Raw genomic sequence first — 13,786 nt, 5'->3', positions numbered from 1 at the left:
GTTATATCTCTTATTATGTATTGTTTATATTTTGTGCACTGGACACTTGTATAGGTTTGAGTTTTGAATTGGTCTCCATGTTTTAAAATTCACTAAATAGTATTCTTTATCGTTCTTCAATTCTTTATTCCTTTCTTATTTGCACTTCTGTGTCTTCCATTGTTTTTGATTGCTTGTTTCGTTTCTTCTTGGATTGAGAATTGAGATACTTCCCCCAATTTTGGTGTGTTTTTCTTTCATTTAGTTCATAGGGTGCCCTAAACCCTCATGAATTGTCCCTTTTTTTTTTTTTTTTAGTATTTGAATTTGAACATTTTAAAACTATATTTTAATCTGTTTAGAAATCTCATTCAGAAGACCAGCTTCTTCTGTTCGTCCTTGGGTTCTCATCTCAACCCTCACTGTTGCTCCTTTTCTCGCAACGACGCCACCCATTCGTCCTTCAATTGAGTTCGTGTTCTTCACAGCTTAGGGGGTTTGGAGAAGACGAAGGTAACTCCGCTTCTTCTTGTTTATGAGTTAATGTTTGTGGGAAAGGTTATTAAGAAGAAGAATAAAAAGAATAGTTTTTTGTTTGTGGAGAAAATTGAAGAAAAAGAAGAAGATTTGATTGTTGATTTTTCGATCCGGGTCGGGCTTCATTACCACCGCCCCTACTCTTCCATTCCTTTTCTCTACCGAAACGAATCGAACTTGTGACCAGCGGATAGCACGCACCCCCCACCACTAACAAGCTACCAACGTTTCGGTACCGCCCCCACTCAAGTTGACTCTATAAAACTATTTGTTTCTGGGGTTGGATTTGTATACTCTTGTCTTAACTGGAATTCGAATCCACTCGGTCATTATATTTCAACATTGCGATATGCTGGAATTTGATATCATTGATTCTTGATTAGAAACTTTGAAAATTTCACTTGGAGTTGTATGTTTGCATCTGATGCTCCAATCTGAATCAAGTGTATGTTTCCAATGGTGCTTAATTATATTATTCTTTTTCTTTTAATATTAGTTTGTCTGTTATTGTTTAAGACTTGGAGATGACGCTTCTGCGCAATTTTTCTACATAAAACTGAGATAATATCAATATTGTAGTTTTTTAGTTTGTTTCTTTTTCTTTGTTTAGGTTGATAAAAATGTTACATGAAGGTCAAATCTCGAAAGAAGAACAGTCATTTGCTAGTCCATCAAATAGCAATAGCAATGGTAACCTTGATGATGTTCGGGTTACTTGCTTCAGTGAAGCCATAAATGATGTCCCCATCCATTTTCAGATTATATGTCTCTCCAAACAGGTTTTCCATGGGTTTCCTAAACCTTCCTTTGTTAGAATCAGTGTGTTAAATATTTCAAAGTTCAGTTTCTTGATGTTCTTTTCTGTCTTATTTGTTTGTTTTTATTTTTAATCTGTAGATATATGTATGGATTGGTTGCAATTCTGCAAAATTTGGAAATTTGTATGCAGCTGCCCCCACACGACCTGTAAGTTGAGCCCTTCTACACTTTTTTCTGAAGAAAGAAACACTGATTGACTGTTTCTCTTTGAAGCACTTTAAAGTTTAACTAGTGGGTATAATCTGTTTCTCTTGGAAGCACTTTAAAGTTTAACTAGTGGGTATAATCGGCTAAAGATGCTTTCAACCATTCCAAAAGCTATTTTTTTTTTTTTTTTTGTTAATTTTATGTATTTTCTGTTTCACTTTTGGTGTTTGAAAAGCCCTCCTGAGCAAGTGCCTAGGTACTAGGCACATCCTCGCCGTGAACCTGCACTTTGTTTTTTCCTTGGGCCATATGCTTAAACCCCAAAAACCTGGTGCATATTGCGCCTTGAACATTAAAAAGAATGCGTGTTCCTCAACTTTTCCTTTGTCAATTCTTCAATAATATCAATGCATAATCCTTGCTCACAGTCATTAATATTTTGCCACTGAAATCTTGCAGAACAATACAGTGAGTGTTACTTCCATACTTGGAGGTTCATCCGATAATACAGGATCTAGCATGGCACGTAGACTAGGTAGTATGTAAATCTAGTTTTGAACTCTGAATATTCAAGATGTCATGTCTTCTAGTGATCCTACTGATACACTTGTTTTCTCTTTTCCTAGTGTTAAAAACCGGTCTAAATATCATCTTGGCTAGCAATATTCCGAAAAACAGCCCCATAATCGAGGTTCGATTACCCTCCTCTTTCTTACTGTTTTTTCTTAGAGATGAATTAGGCATGAGATAATTGGCCTATGAAAGAACCATACCAGAATATTTTGTTCGATTGATAATCACTCAATCCTTTTTTTTATCAGTATGTTGGGTTTGTTATCTACTTCATAAAAACATGTAGTATGTTGGCTTTGTTATCTGCTTCATAAAAATGTCTTAAAAATGTAAGTCAATTTTGACTACTGAAAAAGAAAATAGTTTACTAAAACTTGAGCTTTGTTTTATAAATTCTATACAAATTCTAGTGCCTTAAAATTTGAAATTTAAATAAATGAGAAATAAAAAACTAAATGGTTATCAAGTAGAGTTCAATCATTATCACACTTTCCCGTTTTGGATTCCTACTTAGCTGTTATTTTTGTTTGATCATTTTAGGTCGCTGCCGAAAAGGTATTAGTGCAAAAGCTGGTCACTTTAGGGTACGTAAGGCCTAAACCAGAAGGTCCATCTAGATAATTGGTTACCATGATTAGTCTTCTTTGCAAGATCCAGAGAAGCCTTACTCTGGTTGCTAGCTGTTTTCTTCTTTGCAATCTTATAGCTGAAACTCCGGGCTTGAATCTAGGCTAGGATTTTGGAGGACGATATACCCGAACATACAGCCTATCAAGGCACTCAACGGGGTTCTATTTTACTTGGATCTTGCTTGGATATTTATTAAGAACATTATCCATTTTTTGTTATAATATTGGATAAATCGATAGCTAACTACAAAACGGTGTAAATACGTTGTAATTTGTTTAATAGATTGTTTATCTCTTCCCTGTTATCATCTTGTTTAATCTTATTTGGTTGTCCATTTTCACTAGTTTTCTTCATTTTCAGGAATGAAACTGGTATTTATTTGATTCATTTTTCATTGGCCTTCCTCATTAGATTCTGTAAACTATATATTTATCATAATTTCACTCAATTGTTCTTGAGATGAATTTTTGGAATGAAAGTGAATCCTTAAACATTTTATCTAGTTTATAGTATATAAAACTTATGTAAGATGTGAGATTAAGTTATTTGTCAATTAATTGAGCATTTATGTCATTGAAGACTTGAAATTATCTAGGGAGGCTACCATGAAATAATTGTTGTGGGAGCAATTTCTTTTATTAGTGTTGTTGATGTCAGAAAGAGATCAAGCTTCTAAGTAAATGTTCTTCTCAATATACAAATGTATCACTCAAGGTCTTTAATTGTATTTATATTTTTCCCTACGAATTGAGTGGTTCAAATCCTCCTATTTTCAATCGTGTACTAAAAAGAACTTTCCCCGAGTTCTTTCTCATTCATGGATGTATAACATATATGGACACTGTTACACGTATATAAAAAGATATAAAAAAATATGTCACATGACAATTCAGTTATCAAATTTAATTAAACCATCTTTTTAGTTATCATTCTTCAATTCTTCTTTATCAATAGTTGATAATCATTTTTGGTTAGTTTTTAATAGAGTTGGTTGGGAGTAAAATTCTCTCTATTGGTAATGAAATAGAAGTTGTTTCATATATTTTTTTTTTTTTTAGTATGGTCGGTTAGTTTTTAGTTAGGAGTAAGATTAGTTTCTTTGACAAACAGATAAAGTTTTTTTAACAAAGATAGAATATGAATTTTTTTCAATATTTTACGGGAAGTAATTCATTACACCCACACATTCTCCTAAAAAATAATAGGAATATAAGGTAAGATGAAAGTGTTATGATGTATTTGTATTTTGAGCAATATTTATAAAGAAACTTTGGGTGTTAGGTTTCCAAGGTTTGTGAAAGTTATTGGTTTTTCAATTCTAGTTACTAAAGGGGTTTTGGGTGGTACTCAACCTCAAATAAATAATATTATTGCTAAACTCGTTAAGTGATTCATTCAATTGTGCTATCGATATTGAAACAAAAATACATTGGTTTGAGAGTTGACCTAGTTGCATCCACTCGAATTCAACCCAAAGCGGAGGAGGTTGACACTACCACATGCACCATCTTTTAAAGAATTCCTCACACGAATCAACTAACACAATTGCAGTTTTCGCCTTACACTCATGTCGAGCATCAGAAGATCACCTATCAAGCCATGATCACTAACATTACAACATCATCTAGAGATTCACCAACAATGCACGACTACAAAGACCACTCTATGCATGATAACAAGGGATGAAGGCTTCACTTTCTTACCAATCACAAGAAAAAGAGGAAAAAAAAAAAACCTATTCTCTTTACTAAATAAGTCTAATTGGATGAGGAGGCTATCTATGACCACCAAACACATGACTGTCCAATAAAAGACAACAAAGGATCTCACTAAATCACTATACACATGGAGAGAATGGACTATTAGGTAACTCCTTGTAAACAAAAAAGAGAGATTCAATTTTGATTCATTTACATTTTTGTTTCTTTTAGTCCGTTCAATTTCAACAATTACACAATGGAAAATCGAAGCTTTATCTATATTCCAAAAATCAAATTGTTGAAACTGAAAATCACATGGGGATAATGTTTGAAAGGTCCATTTTTGCAAAAGGAAGCCTTTATAGAAGGCAGAAGCGTCATCTCCCGTGAAAGGGAGTTGGAAGCCTAACAGCCTCTGTTTTGTGTTCTGTTCTGTATCTTCGAAATCTAGAAGCCATTAATGCACTCTTCACAGCGTACGGTTCCGCCAGTTCTTCACAACAGACGATTTTAACTTTTTCAACTCTTTCTCACTCTTCTCATTTCTGTTTCTCCATTTTCCCTTTTAACCCATTTCTCTACAATCCTCCATTTCCCCTCTCTGCATCGTCTTCTTTCTCACCGCCAAGTTGGGTTTTTTGCTACTGCTGTGCACTTTTCTTCCTTCAGATTCCCGCCAACGTCTCGATCCCTTTGTTTTGGTAACACCCTTTTCTTCCGCCTTTCGTCTTTCATCGAATTCTGCTGTGGTTGTCATTGAATTTCTGTCACTTGTTTTTGCCGCATTCTTTCAGATCTACCCTTATGTGGGTTTTGTTTTCGTTTCCCAATTGGTTCACTTTTGCATCACATATGAGTTATACCCCGACTCTAGTTCTTGTACATGATTCGTTCTTATTGTCCTGGTTGGTTTGAATTTGGCAAATCGTGTTGCTTCTTATCTCTTACTACCTTTTCGATGGTTACAATGTAGCATCTGGGTTTTGCTTATTGGGAGAGATAAATTCGGTATTCTTCTTTGACTCCGGGCTTTGTTTTCAGGTGCTGTCCTGCATGGATATACGTATACAGTATAGTAGACACTGTACCTGTCGGTTTAACCAATAAATAAACCTTATTGTATAGCGTAGAAGACGAAATCTGATTGCAGGGTTTAGATAGAAGATGCCTCTATCTTCAGATCATAGACAGGGGTGATGAAAAGTTAGTTGTAGAGGCGGAACTCACCTGTTAGATCAGTCAGCGGAAATTTTCATTGGCCAAAATGATCAACAGACCACTTGTGCTGACTTACCTGTATCTTTTCATCTACATTTTGCTATCATCTGGAGTTATTTTGTACAACAAGGTATTTCAACATATTTTTTTCCTTATTGATCAGATTTGAAATTTGTTCCAGTTTTCATTATCTCGTCTCTGTTAATGGTACAAGTAGTAATCATTAGTTTAACTATTTCACGATCTGAATTTAAGGTGTAAGCATGCTCGCTGCTTAATTGTTGGCTGTCTGCTAATGTTTAATTCTCATGTGATGCTTATTTTTACTTGTTTTTCTAATATTGCAGTGGGTGCTCTCCCCAAAATACTTCAATTTTCCTTTGCCTATTACACTTACAATGATTCATATGGGGTTTTCTGGCGCTGTCGCATTCTTCCTTGTCCGTGTGTTCAAGGTACGATTTTATAACATTATATATGAGATTTAGAGAATTCAATTTACTTATTACATTCTTTGTCAAATTGGATTCCTTGGTCAAGAGATGACTGTTAAGTTGGTGTTAGTAACTGCCATTGTTCTCTTGCACTTCCCTAGTGGTAGCCTCTTTTTAGCCATGCAGAAAAGGGATTAGGAAGTTCTACACAATTTTCAACCTGTGATAGCTAGTAATAGTTACCAGCAGGCAACAATGCTTCAACCAAAAATTCTTGCGTGTTTTGGATAGCCCACTTCATCCATTTCCTGTCGCTCAGTTAATCTACTTTTCCAAATTTGGGTAGCTAGAGTAATTAATGTTGATTCCAATTCTGCAGGTTGTATCTCCAGTCAAAATGACTTTTGAAATGTAAGTGCTCTGAGAAATGAAAAGCTGAGGTATAATTGGTTTTTGCTGCCTTTTTTGTGTGTAATATTTATCTGTTCCTAATGTGTAATGTCTTTCCTATTGGACAGATATGCAACTTGTGTCATCCCGATTAGTGCATTTTTTGCATCAAGTCTTTGGTAAGTAAGGTTGTAAAATTAGTCATCTTGTAATAGTACTTGAAAGAATTCCCATTTAGGAGGGATGGACATTGTTCTTAGGTTTTGTAAGTGACATTTTTTCTTATACGTTGGTTTCATGTATTATAATGTTCTAAGTTTCTAACTCGCTTTAATAGGTAAAGGTGCTAAAAAATGTCATGATTTTCATACTATTTTTGTAAGATTGTTTGAGGTCCTTTGCGTCATGTTCACATTGGTTTCAGTATTACTAACTATTAATATTTCAGGTTTGGTAACACTGCCTACTTACACATATCTGTGGCCTTCATTCAGATGCTTAAGGCTTTAAGTATGCAGGCTTAACTTCATGCTTTTTGCACTTCTAGAATGAGACTTCTTATAAATGTAAATTGATTAGATTTAAATTTGATTTTTCAGTGCCAGTAGCCACATTTTTAATGGCTGTTGTGTGTGGTACGGACAAGTTAAGGTGTGACGTTTTCTTGAACATGTTGTTGGTCAGTGTTGGGGTTGTCATTTCCTCATATGGTGAGATCCATTTTAACGTAGTAGGCACAGTTTACCAGGTCACGGGTATCTTTGCAGAAGCTCTCAGGCTGGTCTTGACGCAGGTCCTTCTACAAAAGAAGGGCTTAACTCTAAATCCTATCACCAGCTTATATTACATTGCTCCATGCAGGTAGAGTGTAGTTCGATGCTTCTCGACTCAAAGTAGTCAAGTAACTTTGTCAATGGATTATCAAGATTTCATTTTGAAGCAGTAATAATTATTCACTGTAAATCAACTTATATGCGACAAAAGCTAGATTCTAATTTAATGGGGGTCAATTGAATTAGCTGCTCACTTTGTGTGTTTGATTCATGCAGTTTTGTTTTCCTGTTTGTTCCTTGGTACTTGTTGGAGAAGCCAGAAATGCAAGTTGCTCAAATTCAGTTCAACTTCTGGATCTTTTTTTCGAATGCACTGTGTGCCTTGGCATTGAACTTCTCTATTTTCTTAGTAATTGGAAGAACTGGAGCCGTTACTATTCGAGTTGCTGGTGTTCTCAAGGACTGGATACTAATAGCCCTCTCAACTGTTATATTTCCTGAATCTACGATAACAGGGTTGAATATCATTGGCTATGCAATTGGTAATCCTTTCTAGGGGAGAATTTTTCCCATTATGACTTACTAATTTAATTCGATATTCAACTTACCAACCCTTTTCTCCATGCAGCATTATGTGGCGTCCTCATGTATAATTACATAAAGGTCAAAGATGTTCGTGCATCTCAATTGTCATCTGAAAGCATTACAGACAGAATTGCAAAGGTTGGGGCTCTGAATTATTCACATCTCATGGCAGTTTTAATAATTTGAAGTAGTTCCTTCTCCACTTGATGCAATGTCTCATAGGCTTTATGTGGTACTAAAAGTGACAATCTTTTTTAGGTGGGAAACAATTAGTTAGAATATAAGTTGGGAGAAATGAGGAGGTAAGACATCAACCAGTTGAGAAATTTGATAATGCCTCTCACATTTTCCCCAATTCTAAGCATCAGGAAAACCCCTAGATTTCTTTCCATTCAAAATTCCCAAACTATAGCCACAACAGCGAGCTCCACAAGCTTCTGGTTTTCATTTGAAGGGGTATCTACCAGTTGTTCCATGTACAGTCAAGTATATTTCCACGTTTAGGACTCAATGGCTTAGAAGTACAACCTATAGAACAGATCTTATTGAAGTGAGGTGTTATTCCTCTTTTGGTACTGAGCTCAAGGAAATTCCTCTAAACCTTTTATGCCTTGGTAGTTTAAGTGCTGGAATAAAACGGCTTTGATTATCCCAGTTTGTATTACTTGGCCAAGTAACAAAGGAAAATGGCTGTATAAGTATGGGTTATTGAAATGAATCAGTCGAACAAATTCCACCTAAAACGTGTCCTTCAGAAAGATCCAACTTTTCTATCCCTGAGAGCTGAGAGTTACGTCTTGATAACTTACAGCTGTGACCCTGAAAATTTGAAAATGTTCTATCCTTCTTGAGAACTCATTGAAACCACAATATTTCTCTTAGCTAGTATATAGAGGGCTACTTTCCTCCATTTCCCACAATAATTTTGGCCAGCAGATGTACGGATGCAACCAATAAAACTAAAACTGTTAAACCACAACGATCTGCAAACTTTTCAATCTGATTTCATTCGCTAAAGGCTAATGAACCTCGAAGTGCTTTTTGAGGTTGATGATCTCAGGGCTCAGTGTTGGAACAAATGCTGAGTACTGTAACTTTACTTGCTTTCCTTTTTCATCTGCTGTCTAATGACTAATCAGCAGTTTGTTGTCTTGACCGATCTTTCAATATTTTCCTAACTGGAACTTTGATGCCTATTACAGGACTGGAAGTTAGAGAAGAAGTCGACAGATATATTCACGTCAAATAGCAATGATGGCAATGGTGGAAATGGTTCGTCCGATATCAATGTTGATGAAGAGGCACCTTTACTGTCATCAAGGTTGTCACATGTTGGTCGCATGCAGGTTGGTAACCACAATCAGTAGCGATATATAAATATGAATAGGAAGGAAAAAGAAGGATGAGTGATAGGAAATATTCAATGGAAGTTGTTTTGTGAGGTTTAGAAGGCAATTATGGATTCATTTGATTTTGTGGCAATGTCTTCTACATGGAATAGAGAATATTGGATTGGGACTAGAGGAGCCTTGGCAATGGCATAATAACAATGGTCTTGATTGAATGTAATATTTTAGGACAATTCTTTTGATCAAGTCATGTAATTGTATTCTTTGAATCAGCCAGAAGCTTTAGGGACGGTAAGTAAAATTTGCGGTCTTTGATCCATGAATGCTGCTATATAGTGAATGTTATATATATATTTTGTATTTTTGTTCCTTTTTATTTTGTTATGTTCTTAAGAAAGGAGATGAGAAATGTACTAGAATTTTTCATTCGTTTTTTAACATTGATTTGTTTAGTAGAGGATGTTTTTTAGAAATTATATGTTTTTGAAATTTGGTTAAGATTTCGTAAGTATTTTCCGAAGTGAAGAGAAGGAAGGTGTTAATTTCTATAGAAAAAAATAAAGATGAGGCAACAATTAAAATTCATATCTGTAATTGAAAGTTTAAATTTACTGCGTTGTTCTTTAATTTTTTTAAGTAAATTAGATAGTTTAATTTTAATCGTGGAGATAAAATAAATTTTAGACTTGGAACTTTAGTTCATTTTTGCTTCTATTGTTTATAAACGTTCATGTTTAGTTTTTTTGTTTTGCATTTTAGAATTTTGTTTTTTATGTTTTGGTTTTTAGAAGTAAACTTATAAATATCTCTTTCATCTCTAATCTCTTGGTTTATATCTAACTTTTTCTCTTTTTTCAAAAATCAAATCAACTTGTTTTGTTTTTGGAATTTGTTTCAAAGATAAAAATTATAAAATGCAATTGTTGATCGAAAACTTTTAGGTCGATCACTAGTTATCATGTCATTGTTCAAATTAATAACGGAGTTACAAATAATCAAATTTGAGATCAATTGAAGGTTAACATATGCTCCAAGGCAAAATTGAAGAGACTAACCTTGATGTTTTCATCATGGTCATTTGATTGAATAAAATTAATTTGATCAGTTTTGATATTCTTATTTATGTTAAATTTGAATTGAGCCTAAAAATATATTTAATTTGGGTCAAATGTTAAATAAGATCCAAATTCATATAGTTGTTCCAAGAGTCTAAGTCCATGCATCAACCAAGTTCAATCCTACAAAGCCCACCCGAGAGCTCTACAAATAGACAAGTTCTCTCATTTGTAGGCTGAGAAATTTTACACTCCATAAGGCTTAGAGAGAATTCTCTAACACAACCAGGACGACACAAACTCTTTTCAAAATACAAGTTTCTTCCAAGACTTAAACCTCAAAAACACCCCGCGTACCATTTCCATACATCAGTTCAACTAAAAGATGATGAGATGATCAAATCTTAGAAATTGAATCGCATCACATCAAATCACACACAAAATCAATATTAGTACAATTTCAATTTCACGAAATACATTTCTTCGAAAACCTCATACAAACAAAGGTAATCACGTAATGAGTTGTAGAAGTATAAGACAATCTAAAATTAAAAAAACAACAACAATATAATCATAGATCAGATAAAGAAAACAAATTTATAATCTAGATTTATAGTTTATCTATTCTTAGTCCGATTGGATCTCCGACATAAAATAAAATACTTTAGATTTGAATGCATTATAAAATTATTGATAAAGTTGTTTATGGTTCTTTTATCGCTTTTTATATTTTCAAACAACACATTCATGCATATCATTTTAACTATTTTCATAATACTTAATTTCATCTAAAAATTTTGTAGGTTCCTTTGACAATCGCCATCATTTTAAAATTAACTTCGATTCGAACTCCATAATATTTTATTTTTTAAAAGAAAAAAAACGAACAATTAATTAAACAAATCTTTTGTTGACTTTGTCTAAAGAAAAAGAGTAAGATTTGGAGGAGCCAAATGTCACAATTAGGAGGGATGAAGAATGAAGTTTCTCTACCAATTTGGATGGGAACAAAGTAATGAAATAAATACCTCAATAATAATTAGTTGTTTTTGACATTTTTGAGGTCTCTCTAACTTTTAATCTCTTGCTTTAAATTTAGTGTACTAAGGAATCTTTCAAATTATATCATTTTCTAAAATGTTTATTGGTGTGTTTTTTTTAGTTCTAGAGCACATGTCAACAAATACACATTGATCACATATGTTGATTTACTGTTTCCACAAATGAAGCAATGACACATGTGATAAGTATTAGGACAAAATGATAAGCTAATTTAGAGAAGACATGAACATTATAGATAAATGACAACGGAAAGTTGGGTAGCAAATAGCAATAAACTAAAAGGGCATAATATATGAAGAAAAGCTACCTAACAAATATGGTATATTTCATTCACAACCTGTCGTCTTACTTTCTCCAATTATTTCTAACATACATCACTTCCTCAAATCAATCAATTTCTCTCCTTTAATTTTCCACACAAACCCTCCAAAAATATATATTATCCTAATCTATCAATCAATCTTAACGTTAAAATATGAATGTCGTCCAAAATATCAAAATCTTAATTTTATAGAAATTTAGTAAACAAATATTTTCTTAATTTCAAATACGTATAAACAAATTTTAAATACATAAGCATGTTTATGAGGTCCTTGCAAAAATAGCAAAAAACTTTATGATAATAGGATTTATGTCACTACATTTTTTAAATTGCAAAAGTAGCAAATTTAAAAACCAATAACCCTATAATTACTTATAGCCCTTCGATTGTTTTATAATTACCGATAGTCGTTTGATATCACTAATTTATTTGCCGAATTCGTAATATGCAAAAAATATGTGTCATGAGCGGTTTTTTTTCTAAATGTTTTTGTCATTTAATGCAATTTTTTCATGTTTATTATTTAAATTAGATCTATATTATTAGTGGATTTTTCTGCGATGTATTGGAAATATAGATTCACTTCCCGTATCGATATTGAATCTATAAAAATGTGGAAATATGGATAGAAACATCGGATGAAAATTTAATACTATGATTGTGATTATGTTATTTAATATAGGAGTGTTAAAAAAAATGGATAGTTGCAAATTTAGCAATTAGATTCAAAATAATTAAGTATATAGCAACATTTTTAAAAAAATTTCAAATTCTATTGATGATATACCATGTTGTAAATATTGGTCTACCAATGGTACAAGTCTATCAGCGATAGTTTTGCTATATTTGTAAAAAAAATTAAATGTAATTATATCATTAATTATTATTTCTCAAATGATCATTCATAGCAATTATCCTAAAAAGAATTGGTAATTCATTACCCAACCCAAACTGTAAGGGTTGGGTTAGAAAATTAGAGAAAAAACAATTTGAGCGAGGTTGTCGCATTGTGTAAGTAAAGGGTAAGATTGACCTAACCCAACCTGATTATATATATATATCGCATTGCACCTTGAATAATAATTTGTTCATCATACACATTGAAAAACAATATAAAAAGTCATTTAAATTATGGAAATATGAGAAGAAGAAAAAAACCAACTAGCCAACCTAACCCAAATTTTTTGGATTGGTCCATAATTTTGGTGCAGTCCAACATATGAGTCTTGATTTAATATTTGAAATAATTAATAAAAAAATTAAAGCAGGAAAAGTTTAATTTTATAAAAAGATATTAGAAGCCATAAAAGAATATGAAGAAATTTGTTTATGGTAAGAAAAATATTAATGTTGGAAATAGAAAAAGAGGGAAATTTGTGAAGTAAAGGAAGTAATGTGTAATGGAAAAGGTGAGAGTTTCATTTACGAAAAATAGTTAATACTTTATAGGGTATAAACTATAAAGTAGAGTAACAAAATATGGTGGGGGCATGTAATAATGAATGATAACGAAATGGATGCTATTTTTTTTAGGCGGAGATTCTCAAATTGAATGTCTATCTCACCTATTGATTCATACCTGAATCTGAAATTTCAAACAAAGAAAAGTAAAAAAAAGTTTGTTCCACCAATGCATTCAAAACTCATTTTATTAACCATTATTCTGTCCCAAAATTAATTTTGGAACACTAACTTTCTTTTTTTCTGTGGGTAGCTCAACCATTATCTCAATTTAGTAAATGACTAAATGGACATTCATAGTTGATGAGTAAATGTTAGTTGGTTTAACCTTCTAAATATTTTTTGGAATTTTTTTATTAAGAACCTTTTCAAACCTACACCAACTGACTCTCTTTCATTTTATGACCGATCGACTTTGGATTAAAAGTAGTACGAATTTTCAAAAGTTTCATTAATACTTTTAAACAACTTTAATAAAAACTTCAAAAGAAAAGAAAAAAAAAAATGAATACTCATACTATCAATATTTAGTTTACGCACATCTGAACTAATCTCAACGGACAATCCGCTTAACCCTACAATAATTAGGGTAGAAAATTAATTTATAGCAGGTGGTTATCATGAATTAAATTTACGATATCTCTGGTAAGTATTGAGACCATATACCATATCTATAATGATTACTTTTGTGACTTTTTTTTTTTTCATTTAGCATGTGTTCTCTTGAGTGAATACCAATATCTTAATTCTTT

General features: G+C 32.7%; 2 protein-coding genes across 5 annotated transcripts; both read left to right on the top strand.

Annotated features, from left to right (window-relative positions):
- The first annotated feature begins 47 nt into the window (after nucleotides 1-47).
- LOC101213304 (proteasome assembly chaperone 4) lies at nucleotides 48-3,072 on the top strand. Of its 4 annotated transcripts, none has more exons than XM_004147857.3 (7): nucleotides 48-223; nucleotides 355-492; nucleotides 1,127-1,295; nucleotides 1,414-1,482; nucleotides 1,942-2,017; nucleotides 2,109-2,173; nucleotides 2,596-3,072. In XM_004147857.3, exons 3-7 carry the CDS (start codon nucleotides 1,137-1,139, stop codon nucleotides 2,674-2,676), a joined length of 450 nt encoding a protein of 149 aa, XP_004147905.1. In that variant the 5' UTR covers nucleotides 48-223; nucleotides 355-492; nucleotides 1,127-1,136; the 3' UTR covers nucleotides 2,677-3,072. The 4 variants fall into 4 exon arrangements, with proteins under 4 accessions (XP_004147905.1, XP_011653670.1, XP_011653669.1 ...); XM_011655368.2 differs by lacking the exon at nucleotides 48-223 and adding an exon at nucleotides 593-748 and having other exon boundaries at nucleotides 251-492; XM_011655367.2 differs by lacking the exon at nucleotides 48-223 and having other exon boundaries at nucleotides 252-492.
- Nucleotides 3,073-4,691: 1,619 nt separating this feature from the next.
- Nucleotides 4,692-9,510, top strand: LOC101219506 (probable sugar phosphate/phosphate translocator At1g48230). Its single transcript, XM_011655365.2, has 10 exons — nucleotides 4,692-5,086; nucleotides 5,427-5,733; nucleotides 5,951-6,058; nucleotides 6,417-6,448; nucleotides 6,556-6,606; nucleotides 6,876-6,937; nucleotides 7,027-7,288; nucleotides 7,477-7,742; nucleotides 7,829-7,923; nucleotides 8,988-9,510. Exons 2-10 carry the CDS (start codon nucleotides 5,650-5,652, stop codon nucleotides 9,150-9,152), a joined length of 1,125 nt encoding a protein of 374 aa, XP_011653667.1. The 5' UTR covers nucleotides 4,692-5,086; nucleotides 5,427-5,649; the 3' UTR covers nucleotides 9,153-9,510.
- Nucleotides 9,511-13,786: the final 4,276 nt, after the last annotated feature.

The sequence above is a fragment of the Cucumis sativus genome, chromosome 4 (genome assembly GCF_000004075.3).
Source record: "Cucumis sativus cultivar 9930 chromosome 4, Cucumber_9930_V3, whole genome shotgun sequence".
NCBI classification, from domain to species: domain Eukaryota; kingdom Viridiplantae; phylum Streptophyta; class Magnoliopsida; order Cucurbitales; family Cucurbitaceae; genus Cucumis; species Cucumis sativus.
This window is presented reverse-complemented; position numbering and strand designations above follow the sequence as displayed.

Bases quoted from the DNA above. Each gene is read 5' to 3' on its own strand.
- LOC101219506 (XM_011655365.2), top strand. From the start codon at position 5,650: ATGATCAACAGACCACTTGTGCTGACTTACCTGTATCTTTTCATCTAC. The intron at 6,059-6,416 runs GTACGATTTTAT...CCAATTCTGCAG, and splicing joins TCCTTGTCCGTGTGTTCAAG to GTTGTATCTCCAGTCAAAAT. The intron at 7,924-8,987 runs GTTGGGGCTCTG...TGCCTATTACAG, and splicing joins TTACAGACAGAATTGCAAAG to GACTGGAAGTTAGAGAAGAA.
- LOC101213304 (XM_004147857.3), top strand. From the start codon at position 1,137: ATGTTACATGAAGGTCAAATCTCGAAAGAAGAACAGTCATTTGCTAGT. The intron at 1,296-1,413 runs GTTTTCCATGGG...TTTAATCTGTAG, and splicing joins TTATATGTCTCTCCAAACAG to ATATATGTATGGATTGGTTG. The intron at 2,174-2,595 runs GTTCGATTACCC...TGATCATTTTAG, and splicing joins AAAACAGCCCCATAATCGAG to GTCGCTGCCGAAAAGGTATT.